The sequence below is a fragment of the Taudactylus pleione genome, unplaced genomic scaffold (assembly GCF_031769625.1).
Source record: "Taudactylus pleione unplaced genomic scaffold, aTauple2 ptg000689l, whole genome shotgun sequence".
In the NCBI taxonomy this organism is placed as follows: Eukaryota; Metazoa; Chordata; class Amphibia; order Anura; family Myobatrachidae; genus Taudactylus; species Taudactylus pleione.
The window spans coordinates 1611321-1636608 of record NW_028285091.1 but is presented as its reverse complement, the minus strand read 5'-3'; the positions used below and the strand labels follow the sequence as shown (position 1 = coordinate 1636608).

The 25288-nt window shown below is 42.9% G+C and overlaps 2 protein-coding genes across 2 annotated transcripts in view; both read left to right on the top strand.

Annotated features, from left to right (window-relative positions):
• LOC148477813 (uncharacterized) overlaps positions 1–5050 on the top strand; it is a 204395-nt gene extending 199345 nt beyond the window's left edge. Inside the window, 1 exon segment of the mRNA XM_088456150.1 lies at positions 1698–5050. Within this exon segment, the coding sequence (XP_088312276.1) occupies positions 1698–2368 (671 nt within the window). The 3' untranslated portion in view covers positions 2369–5050.
• A 4858-nt stretch (positions 5051–9908) lies between these two features.
• Positions 9909–25288, top strand: part of LOC148477812 (uncharacterized) — a 60773-nt gene continuing 45393 nt past the window's right edge. Inside the window, exons 1-4 of the mRNA XM_088456149.1 lie at positions 9909–9999; positions 13650–13813; positions 15112–15303; positions 15884–15962. Coding sequence (XP_088312275.1) covers positions 13721–13813; positions 15112–15303; positions 15884–15962 — 364 coding nt within the window. The 5' untranslated portion in view covers positions 9909–9999; positions 13650–13720. The remainder of the gene's footprint in view (positions 10000–13649; positions 13814–15111; positions 15304–15883; positions 15963–25288) is intronic.

Here is a 25288-nt window from a genome sequence, read left to right as displayed (position 1 = left end):
ATCTATTGATGGCACAACTCTCTCATCTAGCCCCAAAGTGCGCTCATCCCTCTCCTTCAAACCACATATCCAGAACCTCTCACAGCCCTGTCGTTTTCATTACAAAAATATTTCCAAGATCAAACCCTCAGCCAGGATGCTACTAAAACCCTCATACACTCACTGGTCATCTCCAGATTGGTTTACTGTAACCTCCTCCTATCTGGCCTCCCCAAATCCCATCTCTCTTCTTTTCAGTCTGTCCTCAATGCTGCTGCTCGGCTCATCTTCCTCTCCAAATGCTCTACATCTGCCTCCCCTCTCCTACAAGCCCTCCACTGACTCCCCTTCCCTTTCAGAACCCAATTCAAGGATTTCACACTCTTACAAAGCCCTCACCCATTCCTCTCCCATTTATATCTCTGATCTCATCTCCTTTCACTCACCTGTCCACCCTCTTCGTTCAGCAAATGCATGCCGCCTTTCATGCCAACTGTTTATTTCCTCTCACTCTTGCCTCCAAGATTTTGCCCGTGCTACTCCGCACCTTTGGAACTCTCTCCCTGTCAGACTCTCCACCTCACTACAATCATTCAAACGGGCTCGCAAGACCCACTACTTCCAGCTTCTCATCCTAACTTGCTGCTATAAGCTCCTTCGTCCCCGTCTACCCCATCTGTGTCTTACCTGTTTTCCCGCCCTTTCCTTTTAGAATGTAAGCGCTTACAAGCAGGGCCCTCTACCCTCTTGTGCTTCTCCTACTTTACTTTTATCTGCTTCCTACTCCCCACTAGGCACCTAACACTTGGTTGCTTAAGCACCGCTGCTTATGTTGGTGTTGTGGTCGCTAATGTAGCAATATATATTATCCATGTCCTTGTCCTGCATTGTATTGTATTGTATTGTACTGTAAGTGTTTGGTCACGTATTTGTTTATATATTTTGCAAGGCGCTGAGGAACACTTGTGGCACCATATAAATAAATGATAATAATAATATAGCGTGCACATATTCCGCAGCACTTTACAGAGCATATTTGGCCATTAACATCAGTCCCTGCCCCAGTGGAGCTTACGTCTACATTCCCTACCACACATACACGCTAGGGTTATTTTTTTCAGAAACCAATTAACCTACCAATAAGTTTTTGGATTGTGGGGGGAAACCGGAGTACCCAAAGGACATCCATGCACACGTGGGGAGAATGTACAAACTCCACATCCACGTCTAGATATCATTTTAATAACATGTTCTTGAAAGAGTTTGAATTCAATAGGGAAGGCCATTGCAAGGGAACCAGTGAATAGTGTGGACATATTTGGGCATTGCTGTATTAGACTGCATTCATTTTTGTCAAAAAGAATTTTTTTTTAACTTTTATAATAAAAATATTCATATTCACACATTTTATATTATTTCAACAGTGAAACGGAACAGCAGGAGTTCTACCGAGGGACATTTAACGTTATCTCTAGTTTGTGACATGGACGACGGGGATGATGATGAGGACGATAATGACATCACACAAGATTCTCTAGGAGAAAACTCCAGTGCCCCAAATATGCAAAGTGCAGATAATTCATCTGATCAATCAAGGCGTGAGGAATATCTTCCTGATAATTCAGATAATACGCTTCACAGAGGTGATGAAATGTGTCCTTATTCTGACACTGACGCGTTTTGCCTCCCAGCTATTTTGCCTCAGGAAATTCATCCAGGTGAGAAGCCATTTTCTTGTTCTGAATGCGGAAAAGGTTTCACCAAGAAGTCCTCACTTGTAAGACATCAGATCATTCACATTGGCGAGAAGCCATTTTCATGCTTCGATTGTGGAAAATGTTTTGCACGTAAATCGACTCTCGTTGAACACCAGAAAATCCACACCAGCGAGAAGCCATATTCCTGCTCGGACTGTGGGAAATGTTTTACCCGAAAAGCAAATCTTTTAGACCACCAGAGAATCCACACAGGTGAGAGTTCATTTTCCTGTTCCGACTGTGGGAAATCTTTTACAAACAAAACCGTTCTTGTTCGGCATCAAAGAAGTCACACGGGTGAGAAGCCATTTTCCTGCTCCGAGTGCGGGAAATGTTTTGGACACAAATCCGTTCTCCTTAAACATCAGATCGTTCACACGGGCGAGAAGCCCTTTCCATGTCCCGAGTGCGGGAAATGTTTTACACAGAAAGGAAATCTTATTGAACATCAGAAAATCCACACAGGCGAGAAGCCATTTTCCTGCTCGCAGTGTGGGAAATGTTTTGCAAATAAAGCTGTTCTCATTCGGCATCAGATGACTCACTCGGGGGAGAAGCCATTTTCCTGCAAGGACTGTGGGAAATATTTTACCCAGAAGGCAAATCTTGTTAAACATCAGAAATCTCACTAGTGAGAAGCCATAACATAATTATATCTTAACGAACAAGTGTCATTTTAGTATATGTCATATTTGCTCATTTTAGGTACTGACTTCGTACTGAATCTAAGATTCATTCTGAGCCTGGAATTACTTGCTTGGATTTAACCATTCGGTAGTTACAGGAAATGGCCGATCATTGCAACGGCTGCCTCCTCTTTTCATGTCAATCGGTCTCATTTTCAGCTTATGCAAGTTTCAGCGGTGATTATTCATTATTGGATAGTTAATGATCATGTGATATTGTTGGGGGCAGATTCCTTTCAAAGTGCTCAGAAATACAATTAGGCTGCGTGATGTAGATTATATTTGTGTATATTTGAGGTAACTACAGAACAGCTAAAGCCCAGTAGGCAATTCTAGGTGCACGATAACTTTAAATTGAAGTAACTGGAATATTTAATGAAATAAGGGGAAACTGAATATGGGTTTTAATCATGTATATGATAGAACTTTTTTAACAACATATTTTTTTTAAAGGTCATTACTGGGGCTTTTAACATTAATAGTTGTATTTTGCTGTACTTTAAGATCAGTGTTTTGTTTCGTGGGGCTAATGAGGGATTCGTTATACCGCACAATTGTTTATTTATATATCATTTTTAATTCTTATAACTAGTACCAGAAACAGGAAGAAATTGGTTAAATAATTTCAGAAATAGAATAAGGGGTATATTTACTAAAGTGAGAGTTTTTAGAAGTGGAGATGTTGCCCATAGCAACCAATTACATTCTACCTAGCATTTAATTAACACCTTCTAGAAGATAATAGCTAGAATCTGATTGGTTGCTATGGGCAACGTCTCCACTTCTAAAAACTGCCTAAATTTACCCCTTAGGCCCGTATTCAATTTGAGCCGAGCCGCGATACTCTTTCGCCTCCCGGACTTTTTGCCTACATTGCGTGTTTTGCAGGCGGAAAAGTATAGCGCACATGCCCGCGTATCGCCGTATTCGATTTGAAAGTAGGCGAAAACGGTACCCGGCGAAACTTAAACAAGCAGAAAGTACTGTCAGATTTGGGGAAATCAGCCTGACACCCCCCAAAAGATGCTCTGACATGGGGGTTAGCTATGGTACCCCCCGATTTGGCTCGGTGAAGGTATTTGGTGTTTTTAAACGGCTCAATAGCTGCTAAATAGCATTTTTTGTATAAGTGGTGCAGAATAGTATTCAGGAGGGTTTTTTGCAGAAAATAACTTATCCCAGCACATTTGGGGTACTTGAAAATGGGGGTCAGCATATTTTAAAGTTGCTAAAGTTAAGTTACAAAAAATCATGAAAAACCCACCTGCCGCAAGCCCCTGCAATGATAAAAACACCTGGGGCATACTTGGGGACCCCCCCCAGAGTCAAGGTCACTAGTTTTTATCTTTGTCCCCCAACTTTTTTTTTTCCCCTTTTTCAAAGTCGTTTTTTGGGGTGTCCTTAAGTGTTTTTTCAAAAAATTTTGACAGATTACCTTTGGGGGACTGTCTGAAGGCTGCACGGGGGTTCCCGCAACGTTGCACCCCAAAACCGCAATTCTGCACTTTTTTCCGCCTCCTATTCATAGGCGAAACTTTACCGCCTATTACATTGCATTGACTTTCCGCCTAGGCGGAAAGTCTTTCAAATTGAATACGGAGTGAAATTCAAAACAGGCGAAAATTACGTCATCGGCGAAAAAGTAACGCGGATCCGGACTTTTCGCCTCATTTGAATACGGGCCTTCGTGTCTGAAGACTGTGGGCCTCATTCAGAGACAGACGCAGTGCCGCTTGTTACGCAGATCGAGCGATTGTTTGCCATTGCGCATGCATTCTAAAGATGCACCAATCAGTATTTCAGTGTCTATAGATGCTGCTAGTGGGCATCTCTGTCCTTTAACATTGGGATGCATGGCTGTACACCAGGGAGGGGCTTGTAGTGGCATTAGCATGCAGACAGGCGACCGCCAACAGACGCTAACGTGGATATGGCTGCATCAGCCTAATTGTGTTAAAGTGATGTAATGTAGAGTTAAGCCGGGAATACACTGGAGCGATGTCGTCCTGATTTGGCCAAATCGGAACGACATATCGTGCGGTGTGTATGCACAACATATGCGCTCCCCCGGCCGCATGCAACGTCATCAGGTTTGGCGTGCTGCGCATCAAACCGGACTCTATCGCATGCACGTTCATAAAGGATGGAACGAGCGATCAGATGTGTACCGCGGATATGATCTGTTGGCCAGTCAGCCGCCATATTGGCCTGCTCACATCGTCCCAGTGTGTACCCAGCATTAGCCATGGTAATTTGTCAATGAACATAGGAGGAAGAAGTGGCAGAAGAGAGAGCACTGTAACATTATGGAATATGAAGAACACAGGATGATAACCCTAAAGATAAATGGAGGCAGCTGTCCCACTCCACCTTTTATAGAACGCCCCTTGTTAGTTAAAGGGAACGTATTGCTTAAACATAAAGCATTTTTTTAACCCTAGATCTCTTATCCCTGGATATAACGTTTTCAGCAAACGCCCCTCTTGACATTGTATTTTGCCCATTTTATTGATACATTGCTTGAAAAAGATACTGTTTACCCATGTGAGCTATTTATCATTAAATATTGGAAGCTCTTGATACACTTTGTGTTGTGTTCGATCATTTAAACCCCAGAATTTTCAGATATGAGCGTAATATACATAGATAATTTAACACAGTTCTGTTAAACCATTTTCTATAGCCATTAGCTCCCCGCTCGTCTACAGGCAGCTGAAGCAACATCCATCGTCTTTAGAGTAATATCCTATTGGCATCTGATGCAAATGCAGAGGCTGACACTTGAGTACATTAAGGCGCTGTCATCCATCACAGATGGACAATGACCCGAAGCATACTGCAAAAAGGCTAAGGCTAAAAAGAGGACTGTTATGCAATGGCCAAGTCAATCCCCTGACCTGAATCCGATTGAGCATGCATTTCACTTGATGAAGACAAAACTGAAGGGAAAATGCCCCAAGAACAAGCAGGAACTGAAGACATTTGCAGTAGAGGCCTGGCAGAGCATCACCAGGGATGAAACCCAGCATCTGGTGATGTCTATGTGTTCCAGACTTCAGGCTGTAATTGCCTGCAAAGGATTTGCAACAAAGTATTAAAAAGTGAAAGTTAGATTTAGGATTGTTTAGTTTGTCCCATTACTTTTGGCCCCTTAAAAAGTGGGAGGCACATATAGAAACCGTTGTAATTCCTACACCGTTCACCTGATTTGGATGTAATTACCCTCAAATTAAATCTGAAAGTCTGCAGTTAAAGCACATCTTGTTTGTTTCATTTCAAAGCCATTGTTGTGGTGAATAGAGGCCAAAATATGAAAATTCTGTCAATGTCCCAATATTTATGCACCTGACTATATATATATATATATATATATATATATATAATTTAATATATTATACACTTCAGTACTTTTCAGCTCAGTAATGCACAGATCTTCTAAAAAACTGCTGGACTAAAAAAAAAGATGTCTTTATGTATTAATAATAAAGTGAATCACTTGTAATCCTCATCTAACCCTTCCTACATATATAACGATGTGAGTGTACATATAGCTTGGGTAATATCCCAATAGGTTTCAGGCATGTACAATTTCCTGATTGGCTCGCGCATTGCAGTCCCTCTGTACATCATCCACTAGGAATGGACCTTTATTACAAGTGCTTATTTTTGGAAGCTGCTTTTGGCTCTATTTAAAGAGCACATATTGATATATAATGTGTGTATATTCCATCTGTGTGTGTATCATCACTACTTTTCAGGGATAACTGCTCTTTTAGGTTAGTGTTGATAAATAAACACTACTCTTCCTAATGATCTCAGTGCTTTGCTTAATTCCTGTGACATAAAGATAAGAGCTAGCACTCTAATCTGTTCCCAGCCTGTCGTGTATAGAATACAGCATTCTGAGTCCGCAATCTGCCAGCTACCCTGCAGCCTGATCCAGACTAAGTGGTCAGGAGGAATCAGCCACAGACACTAGCAAAGAGGTGCTGCAGCAGCAGCTACACACAACACCCAAATGTAAATGGATGCAGGTGGTGGTGAAGGAGTATGGTGGTGGAAGCAACTGCTCTCCGACTACTGGTGGACAGTTGACACTTAGGGCCTGATTCAGAGCCGGTCGCTATTTGTGCTCGCTCGTCCAGAAAATAGGGGTGGCTATTCAAATGAACCGTTCGCTGTTTGCGGTCTGTTCATGCCTCTAGGTCTGAACAAGCGAACAAAACTTGCGGTCGTTTTTTGGGAAACTACGCCCCCTGGCCGCTCGCATCCTACGTCATGTCCGCTATTTATTAGATTAATCGAGTACATCGAACAGGATATGAGCTGCTCGCTATTCTTGTGGTTGGTTTTTGCTACCACAGTTTTGCGAGCAGTTCTGGCTAAAAAATAACCCAGTGACGTGACCTTTAAGCACGCCTGCGATCGGATCTCCACTCCCCGTTTTCAAGCACCTTCCCCTGTTACCACCCACATACGCCTCATCCTGTCACTCAAATTAGCAGGCATTCGCTATTTTGCGAGCACATGAATTTCGGCCGCACTGACTGGTTCGCGCATGCGTATAACGATCCGTACACATGCGCAGTTGGGCAAACATCGCTCGGAGCGAACGAGCTGCCGCTTACGAGTGGCTCTGAATCAGGCCCTCAGTGATTCTCTGGTGGCTGAGTAGCACGGGTTGGGTATGATATCCTGACACTTACAGTCAGTGATTCTCTGGTGGCTGAGTAGCACGGGTTGGGTATGATATCCGGACACTTACAGTCAGTGATTCTCTGATGGCTGAGTAACACAGGTTGGGTATGATATCCTGACACTTGGGGTGCTGGCTGTCAATATACTGGCAGCGGCATCCCGATGCTTACAATCCCGACAGGGAATCGGTAAGTAGTGTTCCCTTGTCCTATTTACCCTGTAACCCTCCTTTCCTGCACCCTGATACTAACCCTCCCTACCCCGCACCATAACTCTCCCGGTAAGTGCCCAAACCTAACCCTCCCCTTTTAGTGCCTAATCACCCCCCCGGTGGTGCCTAACCCCCCCTGTCTGGAGAGTAACCTCCCCCCTCCCGCAGCCTAACCCTAACTCCCCCTGGGGCGCCTAAACCTAACCCCCCCCCCCTTCCGCGGCTAAAACCTACCCGGCCTCACTATACTTACGTTCGGGATGCTGGCTGTCGGGATTCCGGCGTTGGCATCTCCAGCCATGGTCTTCCCACACTGATTGGGATCGGCATCCCGGGTGTCGGTATATTAACCGCATTCCGAGTAGCACCACTAGGACTGGACAGTAATTGCAGGTTACTGAGGGTAATAGGAACACCAAGAACGTTCTGTAAACCACTCCCCCTGCTCCTAGATAAAGTGACAGTAAATAGGGATGGACATCGGAACGCGATGGATAGAAACCATCAATGTTACTCATCCAATTTAAGAACATTGAATTGTGGGTATTTGATGATTGCCAGCCATTGGATACAGCTCCGATGCCTGGTTGTTGTTTTGCAGCTGCAGACAACAGGAGAATCAGATTGTTTGCTGTGGGCAACATCACTTTTAAAGCTCGCTTCTAAAAACTCACTTCAGTAAATTTACCCCTTACAGTTTTGCTTTCATATCCTGAAATCTACATTATTACCATGACCAACTTAGATGTGGGGTTTCCTGATACTTTTAAATCAGAGCTTATTCAATAAATGTATCAGATTCCATTACTTACTGTAGAGGTGTCATTCACTGAGGATCTATTCTGTTTAAAGCTGGGTACACACTAAACGATTGTGTACCCAGCAATGTCGCCAACGATCCCAGCTCCAACGGGATGACATATTAGGCAGACCGTACGCACTGGGCGTTCTGGTGCCCGATAAGCCCGCCCCCATGGGATCGTCAGCCACATCGCTTGATTTTACTGCATGTACAAAAGATCAGTCGATGAGGTTATGACCCCATAGGAGCACGCACTACAAGATGTGCTGCATACACATATTTAACAATTTGTCGTTCCGATGTATCGGAATTGCCCAAATCGTTAGAAATGTTGGCCCTCATTCAGAGCCGCTCGCTAGCGGCCGTACGCTCGTTCCGAGCGATGTTCGCACATCTGCGCATGCGTACGGTTTTTAGTACGCATGCGCGAACCAGTCAGTGCGGACAAAAATCGTTTGTACGCTATATAGCGAATGCCTGCTATTTTGAGTGACAGAATGAGGCATATGTGGGTGGTAACGGGAAGGTGCTTGAAAACGGGGAGTGGAATTCAGAACGCAGGCGTGCTTAAAGGTCAAAACGGGCGTTTTAAGGGAGTGCATAATTAATACAGCAGCGTCATTGACGTCGTCACTTGGTTTTTTTTAACTCAGAACTGCTCGCAAAATAGCGGTTGAAAAAACCAACCACAAGAATAGCGAGCAGTTCATACGCTGTACGATGTACTCGATTAATCTAGTAAATAGCGGACATGACGTATGGTGCGAGCGGCCAGGGGGCGTTTTTAACAAATAAACGAGCGTATGTTTTGCTCGCTCGTTCAGACTTAGAGGTGTGAACAGACTGCAATTTGCGAACGGATCATTTGAATAGCCACCCCTTGTTTTTGAACGAACGACCGCAAATAGCGAACGGCTCTGAATCAGGCCCATTGTGTAGTGTGTAGGGGCCTTAAGACTGTTCCACTCAACTTAAATATTGGGCTACTACATTATTAAATCTTTCTATATGGTTTTAAGAGCTTCTTTATCTGGTTCTGTCAAATCTGCCCTGGTTGCAATATCGGCTAATAGCTGTCCAAGTACATTAAGGAAATTCAGAAAATGGGGTTTATCTGTAAAAAAGACCATTTTTGATTACACAGCCAAATGATCTGCTTCCCTGGTAGTTAAGAAGGCGATCCCTGTTCTAGAGGTGATTGCAAAGGGATATGTATGAGTTTTTTCCATGTATGCATAACAGTAAAAATGCACAGTGCATTGTTTTAATAAAATATTTGCTAATTTGCGGTATTATTTCTTATGTCGCCGAATATACGGCACACTAGTCTCATATTGTTTCTCATAGCCCTGGCATCACGTAAGCTAGTGCCTATAGCGGGAGATTTATCAAATCTTGGAGAGTGATAAAGAACCAACCAATCAGTTACTGTAATTTATTTTAGTTTCATGGAAGTTTAGTAATTAGTATCAGTGATATATTCACCACCAATGACACACAAAAAAAACTCCTAGAATAAAAATTAATATGAACCTATTTTTAACCAGCCTTACTCACTGAGCATCAGTGTATTTGTTGTAATCTGAATTCTTTCTGAACTACAACACCCATAATTCCTCTTGGAAAAATGAAATATACACTAAAACTTCTACAGACTACAACTCCCAGAAGCCCTTAGCGCTCTGTGTTTAATTTAACAGCTTGTAGCCAATCACTGCCGAAAACGAACATCACGTGGGTCGGTGGCAGCACGATTAGCGGAGCGCCGATAGGTAGAGGTTTAAAGCTATGCGAGGCGTGGAACGCAAAAGGCGTAAATGTAATGGAACGCAATTTCATCAATAATAGGAGAGGAAAAGGCTGCTGGTGAGATCGGCTTTTTATGTCATTTCTTTTATTTTTTGAGTCCCATATAAGTATTATGCCGACATTATAAGGCACAGGCATTCAACACATGGAATGAATACAAGTAGTGTAATGGGCCTATTAGTATTTCAACTTTATTGTGTTAATGTCGTTTTGTGTAATGAGTGTACAGTATGGCATTTTGTCAGATGGAACTTAATATTATTATCTGTCTACTTTATACCTACTGGACTGACACTTACAACAGAGCCACTGTATGTTGTTTCTGCTTTTCTTATTATCATTTATTCAGTTGTAATGACCTTGACTGAACTAACTCCCTATGGTTAATTCAGTTTTTTATCTTCCATTGGGGCAAATGTGAAGAATACAGTATCGGAACATTATCACACTGGTAGAACAGGACATGCCGTGGGTTAGGTAATAGTTATATCGTTTCATAGTGCTGTGTTTTGAGATTGAGGTATCCAGGCCCTTAAACAATCCGAAGCGGTCAAGCCGGTCCCAGTGAGCGTCGATTCCTGTGAATGAAAGTAATTGTGATCCAAATCGCCATTGCACATCCACAGTGTAGACGGATGTCCTGATCTGTGGCCCCGCCACAGCTGACTGCACAAGCGGCTCTGTACTGTCCCGGAGGAGCAGCCCCCCGCTAACAGAGCGTTCGTCTACGCCTCCCCTGTGCCTGGCCATCAAATGCTGACACCCCACAGCGGACACAACCTGCAGTATCTGCCCTCCACCTCGGTCAGCCCCATAAAATAAGAGGAATTTGGGCATTGCTGGACTGCCATACCGCCCTTTGCATAACAGCGCTGGAACTTTCTAGCTCTGTACCAATCCTTTCCTACACTTTGGGACAGTTCTGATTGGCAGAGGTAACTGGACGGGACAGAGAGGGCAGGGATCAGTATGAAATACCGAAAGTCAGGATCCTGGCGGTCAGAATCCCGATGCTGGGATCCCGACAGGGTTAACAAACCGACACTTATTGGTCGGTATGCTAACCTTCCCCCTCTCCCTACCCTAACCCTCCCTCTTGGGTGCCTAACACTAACCTCCCCCCTAGTGCCTGAACTTAACCTCCCCCTCCCTGCACCCTAAACCTAACCCTCCCCCCTTAGTGTCTAACCCTTCCCTAGTGCCTGACTCCTAAACCTAATCCTCCCCCCACCCCGCTACTTCCCTTCGGGATCCTGGCGGTGGGGATGCTGATAAGCATTGGTATTCCGGCGCCAGTAATGTAAGCGTCGGCATTCCAACCGCCGAGATGTCAAACGCATCCCAGAGGGCAGTAGGAGGAGGCAGGAATACAGCACGTTTCACTGCTCCTCTCCTGCATTGAGGCCCGTTACACCATCCACAGATGGCAGAGAATTGCTTTCCCCATAATAGTGTATGAGGAAGCGATATTTACACTAATCAGGGCACCGCTGAGTAAATGCTGAGATTTCACCACGGTAACCCTTCTGTGAAGGAAACCAAGCAATGAAAAGCCCTGTTATTACATGGCACGGGTGATAAAGGGCTTTTCACTGCTGCACGTATAGAGACCATATTAACCAGAACAGGGAACTATGGACCTGATTCAGACTCGCTCGTAAGCGTGCGCTCGCTCGCTCTGAGCGATTTTCTCCCGTCTGCACATGCGTATGGTTCTAAATACGCATGCGTGAACTAGTTTGTGCAATGGGAAATCGTGCGCTTGTAAAACAATGAGTAAGCGCTACTTTGAGTGACAGTGGCGTTTGTGGGTGGCAACGGGAAGGTGCTTGTGAACGGGGGAGTGGTGCTGTGAACGCAGGCGTGTCTGACCGTCAAAACGGCGATTTAAGGGCGTCCATAATTATCATGGGTTCGTCATATGACGCGGCAGTAGGTGTAATTTGACAAGAAGCACTCACACTGCTTGCAGTAGGGTAAGGTCTACCACAAGCAGTGCGTGTGCTTCTGATGGCTCTCGATGTTAATGATTGCTTTAAACACTTCCTGGAGATGACGTTAGCTGCGAGCGGCAAGGGGCGGTATTTCACTAAAATGCAATAACATTTTTCTCACTCGCTAAGACATAGAGGGCGTCCTTATGGTCTGCCGTGCAAGCGAGGAATTTGAATAGCCAGTCCCTGTCAGCCGCGAGCATGCGGCCGCTTACGAGCGGGTTTGATCAGGTCCTATATCAGGAAGCCATTAGCTTTAATGTCACAGCTCTCAAAGAACTTGTGGAGAAAAAAAAAATACTAATCCTTAGTGTCTCTCGAGGTCCCTAGCATTCTGAATAATAGATTCCACAATATAGTACATTGCATATTTTTCCCCATTCGGCTGACTGGTAACTGAAACATTGAATACAGTGTTCTTTGTATCTTTACCAGACCACCCAAGTGCATCCTTTTAGGAAGGAATAGGAACATCTGTGGTTCTTGTTTTAAAAATGTCCCCTACGTCCAAGAAATTATAGTTATAACTAGTTAACAGAAATATTACTTATTAATATTTTTATAATTTCTGTGCATGCATATACACAGTCAAAGAGATCTACTCACTATGTGAAAGGAAGATGCTTAGAGGGAGTTTTTTTTATTGCTCCTGCTGACGGTTAAGTCCTATTGCGCATAATTGAATTGCCCCCTTTGAGTGGTGATATATTCAGTGTATGGAGGGAAGAGGCTTAAAGTTAAGATCTTGTCACTTTGGGAAAGGAAGAGGCTACTGCGAGCCACTATTTACGGTCCCGATTCCCTGTTCAGCCAATCTGATCCGCAGATCAGCGGTTGTCGATTGATCAGCGATCCGTCGGAGGTTCGGGGAACTTCAACATGTAAAATATCCCTGACTTTACTATTCTGACAATTTATACATCTGGATATGGAAATTGAGATTGTTCAACATGTTGAATATCCCTGAATCCCCAACCCCTGCTTTGGCAGAACGAGGAATTGCGGCAATCAGTCGCAGATGTTTGGGCCCCTTTAGAGTGGAGTCATATTTATAGTGTGGAGGGAAGAGACTTAGGGCCCAATTCAGAGCCGCTCGCAAGCGGTTCGATGTTACCCCACTGCGTATGAGCCGCCTCCAGCGTGCACATGCGCGAGCCCCGTCCAGCGACTGCAGCTCAGTCGCTATGGGGCTTGCTACAAGACAGGGCAGCTGTCGATGGTGAGTGACAGCTCGCCCCGTTTTGTAGGCGGGGAGGTAGGGTGTCTGCACAAATGCAGACGTTCCCTTAGGAACGCCTGGCGTTTGTGGGAGGCCCAACTGACATCACTACTGATGTCAGTAGTGGACTTCCTGCTCTATTAGAACAAGAAGTCCACTCGGCCTTACGGTAGCCGAGACCCTACCACAGAGTCTCGTCGCAAGGCCGATGGTCGCGATTATCGCGACAGCCTCCTGCCCCGCTTGCACAATAAAAAATCACGCCCACAGACATTGCGAGTTGCCTGCAGCAGCGAGTGGGTCTGAATCAGGGCCTTACAGTGGAGGTGTGTTTCTGCAGGCAAAAAGACTGATAATCAGCAGCCACTGTTTAGTAAATAAACCCCCTACAGCGGGGATCAATTCAGTGTATGAAAGGAAGAGTATAACCAAATAATATTATTACTACCAATGCTATAGTGTCAATTGAAAGACTTTTACGTTTTTTTTTTTAGGCTAATATATCTGGAATACATATAATACCGTTATAAACAGAGATCACTAATTGATGGAAGTCTGTCCATAGATGAAAGTGCGACAGAAGATGGAGAACAGACATAAGATTACTGAGGGGATAATAAACCTCACCCTGGAGATCATCTACCTATTGACTGGAGAGGTGAGAGGATCTGGGAGATGTCACTGTGACATTACTTGTATCTATAGTAATAATACAGGTACATGACTGGAGAGGTGAGGGGAGTCTGGGAGATGTCACAGTGACATCACTTATATCTATAGTAATAATACAGGGACATGACTGGGGAGGTGAGAGGATCTGGGAGTGTCACAGTGACATCACTTATATCTATAGTAATAATACAGGGTCATGATTAGGGAGGTGAGGGGATCTGGGAGTGTCACAGTGACATCACTTATATCTATAGTAATAATACAGGGACATGACTGCGGAGGTGAGGGGATCTGGGAGTGTCACAGTGACATCACTTATATCTATAGTAATAATACAGGGATATGACTGGGGAGGTGAGAGGATATGGGAGTGTCACAGTGACATCACTTATATCTATAGTAATAACACAGGGACATGACTGGGAAGTGAGAGGATCTGGGAGTGTCACAGTGACATCACTTATATCTATAGTAATAATACAGGGACATGACTGGAGAGATGAGGGGAGTCTGAGAGTGTCACAGTGACATAATTTGTATCTATAGTAATAATACAGGGACATGACTGGGGAGGTGAGGGGATCTGGAAGTGTCACAGTGATATCACTTGTATCTATAGTAATACAGGGACATAACTGCGGGGGGAGAGGGGATCTGGGAGATGTCACTGTGACATTTGTATCTATAGTAATAATACAGGGACATAACTGGGGATGTGAGGGGATCTGGGAGTGTCACACTGAAATCACTTGTATCTACAATAATAATTCATGGACATGACTGTGATGGGATCTGGGAGTGTCAAGGTGACATCACTTATATATATAGTAATAATACAGGGATATAACTGGGGAGGTGAGAGGATCTGGGAGTGTCACACTGACATCACTTGCATCTACAGTAATTATACAGAGACATGATGGGGGAGGTGGGATCTGGGAGTGTCACAGTGACATCACTTGTATCTACAGGGACATGATGGGGGAGGTGAGGGGATCTGGTAGTGTCACAGTGACATCACTTATATCTATAGTAATAATACAGGGACATGACTGGGGAGGTGAGGGGATCTGGGAGTGTCACAGTGACATCACTTATCTCTAATGATAAAACAGAATTCTGCACAGTAATGATAGTGGACATCTGTGGACATTAGATAGACATCCAAGATAGTTTTGATTTATTGGGAATGTGTGTAGATCATTTTGTATCCTAGATTATACATAATTGTATAGAGTGCGTCTGTTCTATTTATTTGTGTGTGTTTTGGAAATGAATATACAGGAATATATTATTATGAAGAAGACATATGAGGACTGTGTGACGACCAGCAGCAGTCCTTGTATAATAGGAGTACGGAGCAGGACCCAGAGCCCCATCACGGTGCCTCCACCTCACTCACTAATACATAAGAGAGACAATGACCAGAAGATCCTGGAACTCACCAACAAGATCATTCAGCTGCTGACTGGAGAGGTGACTGCTGGGAATGGGACATTATACAGTAACACCAGGGGATGTGTCTGGGTGATGACTGGAGAGGTGACTGCTGGGAATGGGACATTATACAGTAACACCAGGGGATGTGTCTGGGTGATGACTGGAGAGGTGACTGCTGGGAATGGGACATTATACAGTAACACCCGGGGATGTGTCTGGGTGATGACTGGAGAGGTGACTGCTGGGAATGGGACATTATACATTAACACCAGGGTCTGTGTCTGGGTGATGACTGGAGAGGTGACTGCTGGGAATGGGACATTATACAGTAACACCAGGAGATGTGTCTGGGTGATGACTGGAGAGGTGACTGCTGGGAATGGGACATTATACAGTAACACCAGGGGATGTGTCTGGGTGATGACAGGAGAGGTGACTGCTGGGAATGGGACATTATACAGTAACACCAGGGGATGTCTGGGTGATGACTGGAGAGGTGACTGCTGGGAATGGGACATTATATAGTAACACCAGGGGATGTGTCTGGGTGATGACTGTATCATTGTATCAGGTTCCTATAAGGTATCAGTATGTCACTGTCTATCTCTCCATGCAGGAGGGGGAGTATATAGAGGAACACAAGGACCTGTACAAGGACGTGATGATGGAGAATCACCGGCCCCTCACATCACTGGGTAAGTTGTCATTTAATCACTATCATGTTTTCTATGATCAAAAATTATGTTTTGGACAAAGAGGAGATGACATCTCTAATGTGTCTGCCATTGTGCTGCTCTTTTTATTAATAAGGATTCTAAATGTAGATTTATTTTTGTCTGCTAAATGTAATCTTGGCATTTTACAACAGGCATTTTTGAAATCTAGGGGGAAATGCATTTTACCGGCACTTATCGTGCCGCTATAGCTCTTCCTGCTTCACTTGTTATCGAGGCCAAGCAGGAAGCAATAACACCGAAATGTATTAACATCTCGGTCGCCAGGGTGGGGGATCTGGGCAATACCCACAGTGCATCAGCCTAGTGCTGATGTGCTGCGTCTTACAAAAGTGTGCTTATAGTTTTCTTAGTAACTAAATCGTTAGACGTTTGTTGATAACGTAGAGAATTATGATTTTTCTGTTATCTGCTTTCATACATACCGAGGTTCAAGGTAAGTGTCACATAGCGCAGGTTATGGCACATTCGGCACTTACCACCTCTTCTTATGTCTCCCACAGTAAGTAAAAATAACTCAGATATGGTCAGTCTATTTAATAAATGTAATTGGCCCAATAACACGATATGATTGGCTACCCATGCAGTTGTTTTGAATACTATAAACGTTATATATGCAATCGGAGTGAAAAAATCTGATAGGCGGATGACACCTGTCACCATGCTTCTGTGGTTGTCGTTCCAAAAAGGGACAGATAGTCAGCGTTTGGGGGAGGTAATTGGGTGTGGCAGTCTGGTACTGTGATGCGATCTGTGGTTATTAGTCTGGTGCTGTGATGGGATCTGTGGTTATTAGTCTTATTTAATACATTCCTGCCTATAAACCTCTAAGATTCACCTGCCTAGAACCTCTAAGACAAAAACCTGCCTATACCTTCTAAAACCACAAGATGTCGCTAATTAGCGCTGTGTTTGATTATACCATTAATGAAATACTGAGACAGTTGAATAGCGATCCAACGCGCTAAAGATTATTATTCAGGTAAAAGTACAGATGTTACAACGCTATGATCTAATAATGAGCGCAAATAAATTGTACAAACATTAGGTCATAAGGTACAGTTAATATACATGAAATGGTTATTAAAGATCAAAATACAATGAGCAATATGAGACAGAGAGAAAGAGAACAGAGAAAGAGAGACACATTCAAATACAATGAGAGAGATATCAATGTCTGCTGAGAGCACATGTTCAAGATCGCTGGTGATGGTGTGTGTGTGTGTGGTTGGGAATGCTTCCTGCCCTATTGTCCAAACCGCATGGTCTACAGACAAACTCCATTATGAAGTTACCTGCCCTATTGTCCAAACCGCATGGTCTACAAACAAACTCCATTATGAAGAAAACCCACATTAAGTTGTAACTCTGTAAATCATACATCCATCAATGATCACAATTATAATAAAGACAATATACCTATCTGACCCATACAACACCATAATTGGGTAGAATTATAATTTCCTTTGTTCACCCCACATGGAGGTAGCCATCTCTAATAAACTGCAGACAATATACCTATCTGACCCACACGGCAATTACTTATGACCATTCAAAGCTGTTATTAATTCAACTTCCATAATATAACACTGATACCACCCTATGATTACATTCATGAGTATACAACACATACCAAGCCTATCTCTCCCAAGTAGAGATATTGTTCAAGCACATGGGAAGGCCCTAACACAGCTCACCAGAGGATCTCAATCAACCAGCATCAATCATTTACAAATATTACAAAAACTCCATAATCAATCCCTTTCCTGCATGCTGATAACAGACTATTGTACCCTACAGTATAGATGAAAAGTATAGATTAGATAACATTATATCATCCACTGTATGCTAACACAGACTCATGAATATCCTTAGCAAACTACAAACCACAAACAATGCTAAGCTAATAACAGATTAACACCAAAAATAGCTACAGACACCCAAATAGGCTAAATATTGCACAATTTATACTTCGCTATAACCCAGGGGAACTGAGACCCATTTTCCGTTGTCTTGTGAGAGAGGGAACCTCTCTCTTCCAAAAATCTGCAAGTGTGTCTGCTGGCCTGTGTGTTCTCAGAATGTGCATGCTATGTTCCCGCCCCCTTTCACCTGTGAGGTCATCAGAAAGGGAGTATCCTTCTGGTTACCTGAAACTACTGCTAATTAGGTTCTAGTCCCAGTTAGCTATCTCTATTGATTAGACTGGAATAACCAATCCTTTGGACAAAAATGTAAACAAGCCTACACAATGTCATTGTCTTTTGGTAAGGGTTAGAAATCTGTTACAGGGCATTTATTGGACAATTTCAAATGGATACAAAAGGTCTCCAACCTCCCTTTGCATCCCCCACATGCAAATCTAAGCTGCTATGGCTTACAACATTTCAAATAGTTATTCTCTCTAACATTCATATTTCATAGCCGCATGTTCTGATCTTCATATTGATGTCACCGGAATGCTGTGGAAACAGAGTAGATCAGTACTTTTCCAAACACAGTCCAATTGTCATTTACTAAGCCATAGTTACAGAAAACATTCATTTCTTTATATACTAACATTGCGTTTAAACCAAGTAATAATTATCCTTTTTGCGTTACGGGACCATTGCTTTTAAATGTATGTATGCGGGGAAAACACCACTGCTTTGCTGTTGCTCAAATATAAGTCTGTGGTGATTTTAATGTGTTGGAAAGTTATTTTATGTATTCTGAACACTGTCGGTATGTGTTTGGGGAAGATTGTTAAAAAGCTGTTCGTGCTACTTTTAGCAACTTTGCACTGTGGTTTGTGTACTATGTATAGTACTTTGACAAAATGGCGCTTGTGTAAGCTTTCTTTTCTAAAATGGAGTCTTGCTGCCATTCACAAGATGGCGTCGTGCAGGTTTTCCTGATTGCAAACAGATTCTGTCTTACCCAATTATCCGGTTTCGACAGTCCACCCTTTGATAGCCAATCATGCGCTATCACAACCTATTCTGAATCTGTTTAGCCATGCATGAGAATATACCGTTCAATGTTATTATGGTATGACACAGTGTGGTCATTTGAACCATTCAGATAATGCGTCTTCGGGAGGGACATAAAACTGCCCTGATACGCACACCGCGGATCCTTAAGGGATCATGGGAAAGATGTGGGGATGCACCTATTCTATAAGGGGAGCCTTGGAAGGGGTTGGGACTGCATTACCTAAGATGATTTAAAACAACATAAACATTATATTTATGCATGACCACTCAAATTCAGGTTACCTTAGCATAGGGTGTGTTCTTAATCAGGGTTATAATACAATTAATTATTACTGTACTATGATTAGTCAGACACTCCCCTGATTGGCATATCTCTCCTCCTTTCGACTCCTCTGCATCAATGCCGTCATCAGCTCCCATTGTCTGTATCAGTCCCCCATCACCGAAACCAGGAATCCCCGAGCAACCCAGGATGGTGAAAACTCTGAAAAAGAATACAAAAATGAACACAGCGGACTGGTCCATTGCTGCAACACTGATCTGCAATTTCTTTAGCTCAGATAGCTCACAGTCACCTTTTAATCTTCCCGGCACAAGCTCGCGATCGACAGGTCCATGCTATCGGCCTCGTCTCCGCCTTGTATCTGCCCCGGAAGATTAATCCTCCCTGTATTTGGTGGAATGGACTCTGGTATCTTAGTCGGCCACCCTTTGAGGAAGTAGAGTTTTGTTAACACGTCGGATATGGTTCTATCCCCCGATCAATCAGGCAATCTGAACACAAGAAATTATTAGATCAAATGAATTTTTCTCCAGGTTTAACATCATTACAGTTTGCTTCAGGCATGTTAGTAAATAACACTTCAATTCCTGTTGTTCTTACACATTGTCATGAGAACCTGCACAGTAACCTCATAATATTTTCACATGAGGCTACCTGGCAAACAGTATCTCAACGGGAGACAGACAGGTGGTCTGGGATGATCTTGATACTAGTACCTATCACCTTACACATGTTGTAAAAGATATTACTTGTGAAATGAGTATCCCTTCTATTACTAATTCTAAGGATACTGTATTGGTACAAAAATTCCTGTAATTAAAAATTCTGTTATAAATGTCTACGGTTCTATTGTTTCCTTGTCCCCTGAGTAGGGCAATACTCCAAGTATTTAACCTTAGCCGGGTATGGCTGTCGTATGTCTTTGGCAGCCTTGCGTCCTGTATGTGAAAGATAAAGCAAAACAGTTTAATATCATTTAAACATACGGGCTGAAAAGATTTTAAACAGTTCTATAAAGCTTTGGCAAACAATACTGGGTTAGTCCCTGGGACCCTGATGCTTTCGTGTCTATGTGCAGTGTACCTCTCCCTTATATGGAAGCAAGAGGGCACTGGTAGTTGGGGTATGGGAGGGAGAAAATAAACAATAGTTAAAGCTACCTCACTCTGGATCTCTTACATTTTTATGGGTTTTCACATTGACTGTACCTACACCCCCATCCGCATATGACGGTGGTGGTGCGCGTGAACCATCTGTACTACCTTCCACAACGCTACTGTGCCGCACGTGCGCGCTATTTCGCAGCTCGCACGCATTGCATTCAACGCTGCGGGTTTATTCTCTGGTAATGTGCAAACGACGCTAGTTTGCGTCGTTTGCACATTGTTAAGCCACGCATCCCCTTCATGCTGCCACAGTTTTAAACAAAATACTTAATCTTTTTCTCTCGGGATCGCACCATACTGATGTGATCCTGGACATTGTCTAACACATTTTTATCAAAACCACCAATTCTGGGAAACGGTCTAACACTCATTCTCGTCATATTAAACCATATATCACAATACCTTATTGCATAAGTACCGTACTTAGTATGCATGATACGACGGGCCGATCTGATCGGCGCCTCCATTAGCAGCACATCATTGCCTAACATTTCTACTGTTTGCATGGCTCCCATTCTGAGACAACTCCTACGCTTTTCAATAAAAATTTTAACCGGTGAAAGACAATCAAGATACTTTCACTTACCTGTGAACGACTTAAGTCGGCGGCGTCCACACACCTGGATAAGATTTAGTAAGGCAACTTCCACACCTAGATAAGATTTGAAACAGGCAACTTCCACACCCGGATAAGCTTTAGTAAGGTAACTTCCAGACCTATGAGAGTTTATATGTCGGCCACTCTCACGCACCTCTATACAACAAAGACAACATGTACACCTGCTACTGTGTTTAGAATGGTAAAGCTGCTTACCGAGCGACTAGGCTAACCCTTGCACCTAGCCCTTAAGGATCATACGGTACCCTTAACTTTAGGGAATAAATTACCCCTACCAACAATACACTCACTGTTCCACACTTTTTCCTGCGCAGAAAATAAACGTTTAACCCAGATATTGGTAGATAGAAAAAAAAATGTAAACCTCAATGGCTTTGTTCAAACATGTGGCAGCAGAACCGGAAGTGCGTATACGCTATTGTGCGCCCAGCCGCATACACATTAATGCGACTACCACACAAGCGTATAATGATTTTTTTAACTGCGTACGCAAAAATGCGTCTCAGCCGCATACTCAATACTGCGGCACCCCTCTAAATGTAAGGTTCTATCAACAGAGAAAAAAAATACTTTTTTTTCCTCTCTTGTCCCTGAATTCTGATCAGCGCTTCCTCTACACAATAACCGGCAGTACACTCTCAGCAACACTGTGGTAATGAAAGACTAATGCGTCTCTCAAAAGGCGCCTCCACCCTTTTGCTGAGAGAGAACTGACCGAGTGTTACCGTGTATCAGATAACGTGATAAACCTATGAGCCCCCACTTGTAGAATTTGTAAATTGAATCGTAAAATAAACCTTTTAATACATTCCTGCCTATAAACCTCTAAGATTCACCTGCCTAGAACGTCTAGGACAAAAACCTGCCTATACCTTCTAAAACCACAAGATGTCGCTAATTAGCGCTGTGTTTGATTATACCATTAATGAAATACTGAGACAGTTGAATAGCGGTCCAACGCGCTAAAGATTATTATTCAGGTAAAAGTACAGATGTTACAACGCTATGATCTAATAATGAGCGCAAATAAATTGTACAAACATTAGGTCATAAGGTACAGTTAATATACATGAAATGGTTATTAAAGATCAAAATACAATGAGCAATATGAGACAGAGAGAAAGAGAACAGAGAAAGAGAGACACATTCAAATACAATGAGAGAGATATCAATGTCTGCTGAGAGCACATGTTCAAGATCGCTGGTGATGGTGTGTGTGTGTGTGGTTGGGAATGCTTCCTGCCCTATTGTCCAAACCGCATGGTCTACAGACAAACTCCATTATGAAGTTACCTGCCCTATTGTCCAAACCGCATGGTCTATAAACAAACTCCATTATGAAGAAAACCCACATTAAGTTGTAACTCTGTAAATCATACATCCATCAATGATCACAATTATAATAAAGACAATATACCTATCTGACCCATACAACACCATAACTGGGTAGAATTATAATTTCCTTTGTTCACCCCACATGGAGGTAGCCATCTCTAATAAACTGCAGACAATATACCTATCTGACCCACACGGCAATTACTTATGACCATTCAAAGCTGTTATTAATTCAACTTCCATAATATAACACTGATACCACCCTATGATTACATTCATGAGTATACAACACATACCAAGCCTATCTCTCCCAAGTAGAGATATTGTTCAAGCACATGGGAAGGCATTAACACAGCTCACCAGAGGATCTCAATCAACCAGCATCAATCATTTACAAATATTACAAAAACTCCATAATCAATCCCTTTCCTGCATGCTGATAACAGACTATTGTACCCTACAGTATAGATGAAAAGTATAGATTAGATAACATTATATCATCCACTGTATGCTAACACAGACTCATGAATATCCTTAGCAAACTACAAACCACAAACAATGCTAAGCTAATAACAGATTAACACCAAAAATAGCTACAGACACCCAAATAGGCTAAATATTGCACAATTTATACTTAGCTATAACCCAGGGGAACTGAGACCCATTTTCCGTTGTCTTGTGAGAGAGGGAACCTCTCTCTTCCAAAAATCTGCAAGTGTGTCTGCTGGCCTGTGTGTTCTCAGAATGTGCATGCTATGTTCCCGCCCCCTTTCACCTGTGAGGTCATCAGAAAGGGAGTATCCTTCTGGTTACCTGAAACTACTGCTAATTAGGTTCTAGTCCCAGTTAGCTATCTCTATTGATTAGACTGGAATAACCAATCCTTTGGACAAAAATGTAAACAAGCCTACACAATGTCATTGTCTTTTGGTAAGGGTTAGAAATCTGTTACAGGGCATTTATTGGACAATTTCAAATGGATACAAAAGGTCTCCAACCTCCCTTTGCATCCCCCACATGCTATAGCTTACAACATTTCAAATAGTTATTCTCTCTAACATTCATATTTCATAGCTGCATGTTCTGATCTTCATATTGATGTCACCGGAATGCTGTGGAAACAGAGTAGATCAGTACGGCTCCACACACAGTCCAATTGTCATTTACTAAGCCAGAGTTACAGAAAACATTCATTTCTTTATATACTGACATTGCGTTTAAACCAAGTAATAATTATCCTTTTTGCGTTATGGGACCATTGCTTTTAAATGTATGTATGCGGGGAAAACACCACTGCTTTGCTGTTGTTCAAATATAAGTCTGTGGTGATTTTAATGTGTTGGAAAGTTATTTTATGTATTCTGAACACTGTCGGTATGTGTTTGGGGAAGATTGTTAAAAAGCTGTTCGTGCTACTTTTAGCAACTTTGCACTGTGGTTTGATTTTTGACAAAATTGCGCTTGTGTAAGCTTTCTTTTCTAAAATGGAGTCTTGCTGCCATTCACAAGATGGCGTCGTGCAGGTTTCCTGATTGCAAACAGATTCTGTCTTACCCAATTATCCGGTTTCGACAGGATCTGTGGTTATTAGTCTGGTTCTGTGATGGGATATGTGAATCACTTACATGGTGCAGTGATGGGATCTGTGGATCACTTACATGGTGCAGTGATGGGTTCTATGGATCACTTTTATGGGGTTCAGTAATGGGTTCTGTGGATCACTTACATGGTGCAGTGGTGGGTTCTATGGATCACTTTTATGGGGTTCAGTAATGGGTTCTATGCATCACTTTTATGGGGTACAGTAATGGGTTCTGTGGATCAGTAATCTGGTCCTGTGCTGTGATCTGTGCATAAGTAGCCTGCTACCATGTTAGGATCTGTGGATCAGTAATCTGGTGCAGTGATGGGATCTGTGGATCAGTAATCTGGAGCAGAGATAGAATATGTAGAAGTTTATGTGTCTGTGTATCCGTAGTCTAGTGCCGTGATGGGATATATTGAGTAGTTATTTATCATCAATAATCAGGTACTCCTGTGAGATTTAAGGAAGATGATGTATCTATGGAAAATCTTTCTTCCAAATACATGTAGCAACTATTCACTCATGAAATTTTTGCTTTTATACATTCCCTGTTCAAACTTTTACAAAGTCAGTTCTTTAGTTGTATTTAAAGAAAGAAGGAAAGAGTTGGGTATCACAGATGGTGTAAGGGTTAGCATTACTGCCTCACAACATTGAGGTCATGGGTTCGATTGCCACCACTGCCCTAACTGTGTGGAGTTTGTATTTTCTCCCTGTGCTTGCCATGGGTTTCCCCCCACACTCCAAAAACATACTGGTAGCCTAATTTGCTCCCAACAAAAATTATAGGCAGGGACTAATGTGAATGGCCGAATATTCTTGTAAAGCACTGCGGAATATGTGTGCGCTGTACAGAAGAGTGTCAGGAAAAAAGAAATAGACGGAGGAGGGAGATGAGAGAGTTGGAGTAAGAGGGGGGATAGAGAGTCGGAGAAAAAGATAAGGGAGTGCGCCAAAGAGAGAGAGAGACCGGACAAGAGCTTAATTAAAACCCAGGCATCGCCGGGGTCGACTGCTGGTTTGACATAAGACCTCACAACAAAATGATCGGTCTTCATTCCTTTGGTATTCATGTCAAGTAACAATCATTGCTGCATACAAAGCTATCTGCTGATACATACAGCATATATTAAATAGCTGACCACAATAGGATGATGGCACACTCCACTGTTGAAAGTGATCATAACTTCAAAGGAGTCTAGTAAAGCTTCCCTTTCAGTCCGTAGAGTAGGATGGATGAAGACTTCTTCATTGTGCTCTCTGTCTAATCACAAACATTTGACTCCACTGAGCAAGCAAGCCAAGAAGAACTTGCTGTCATCGA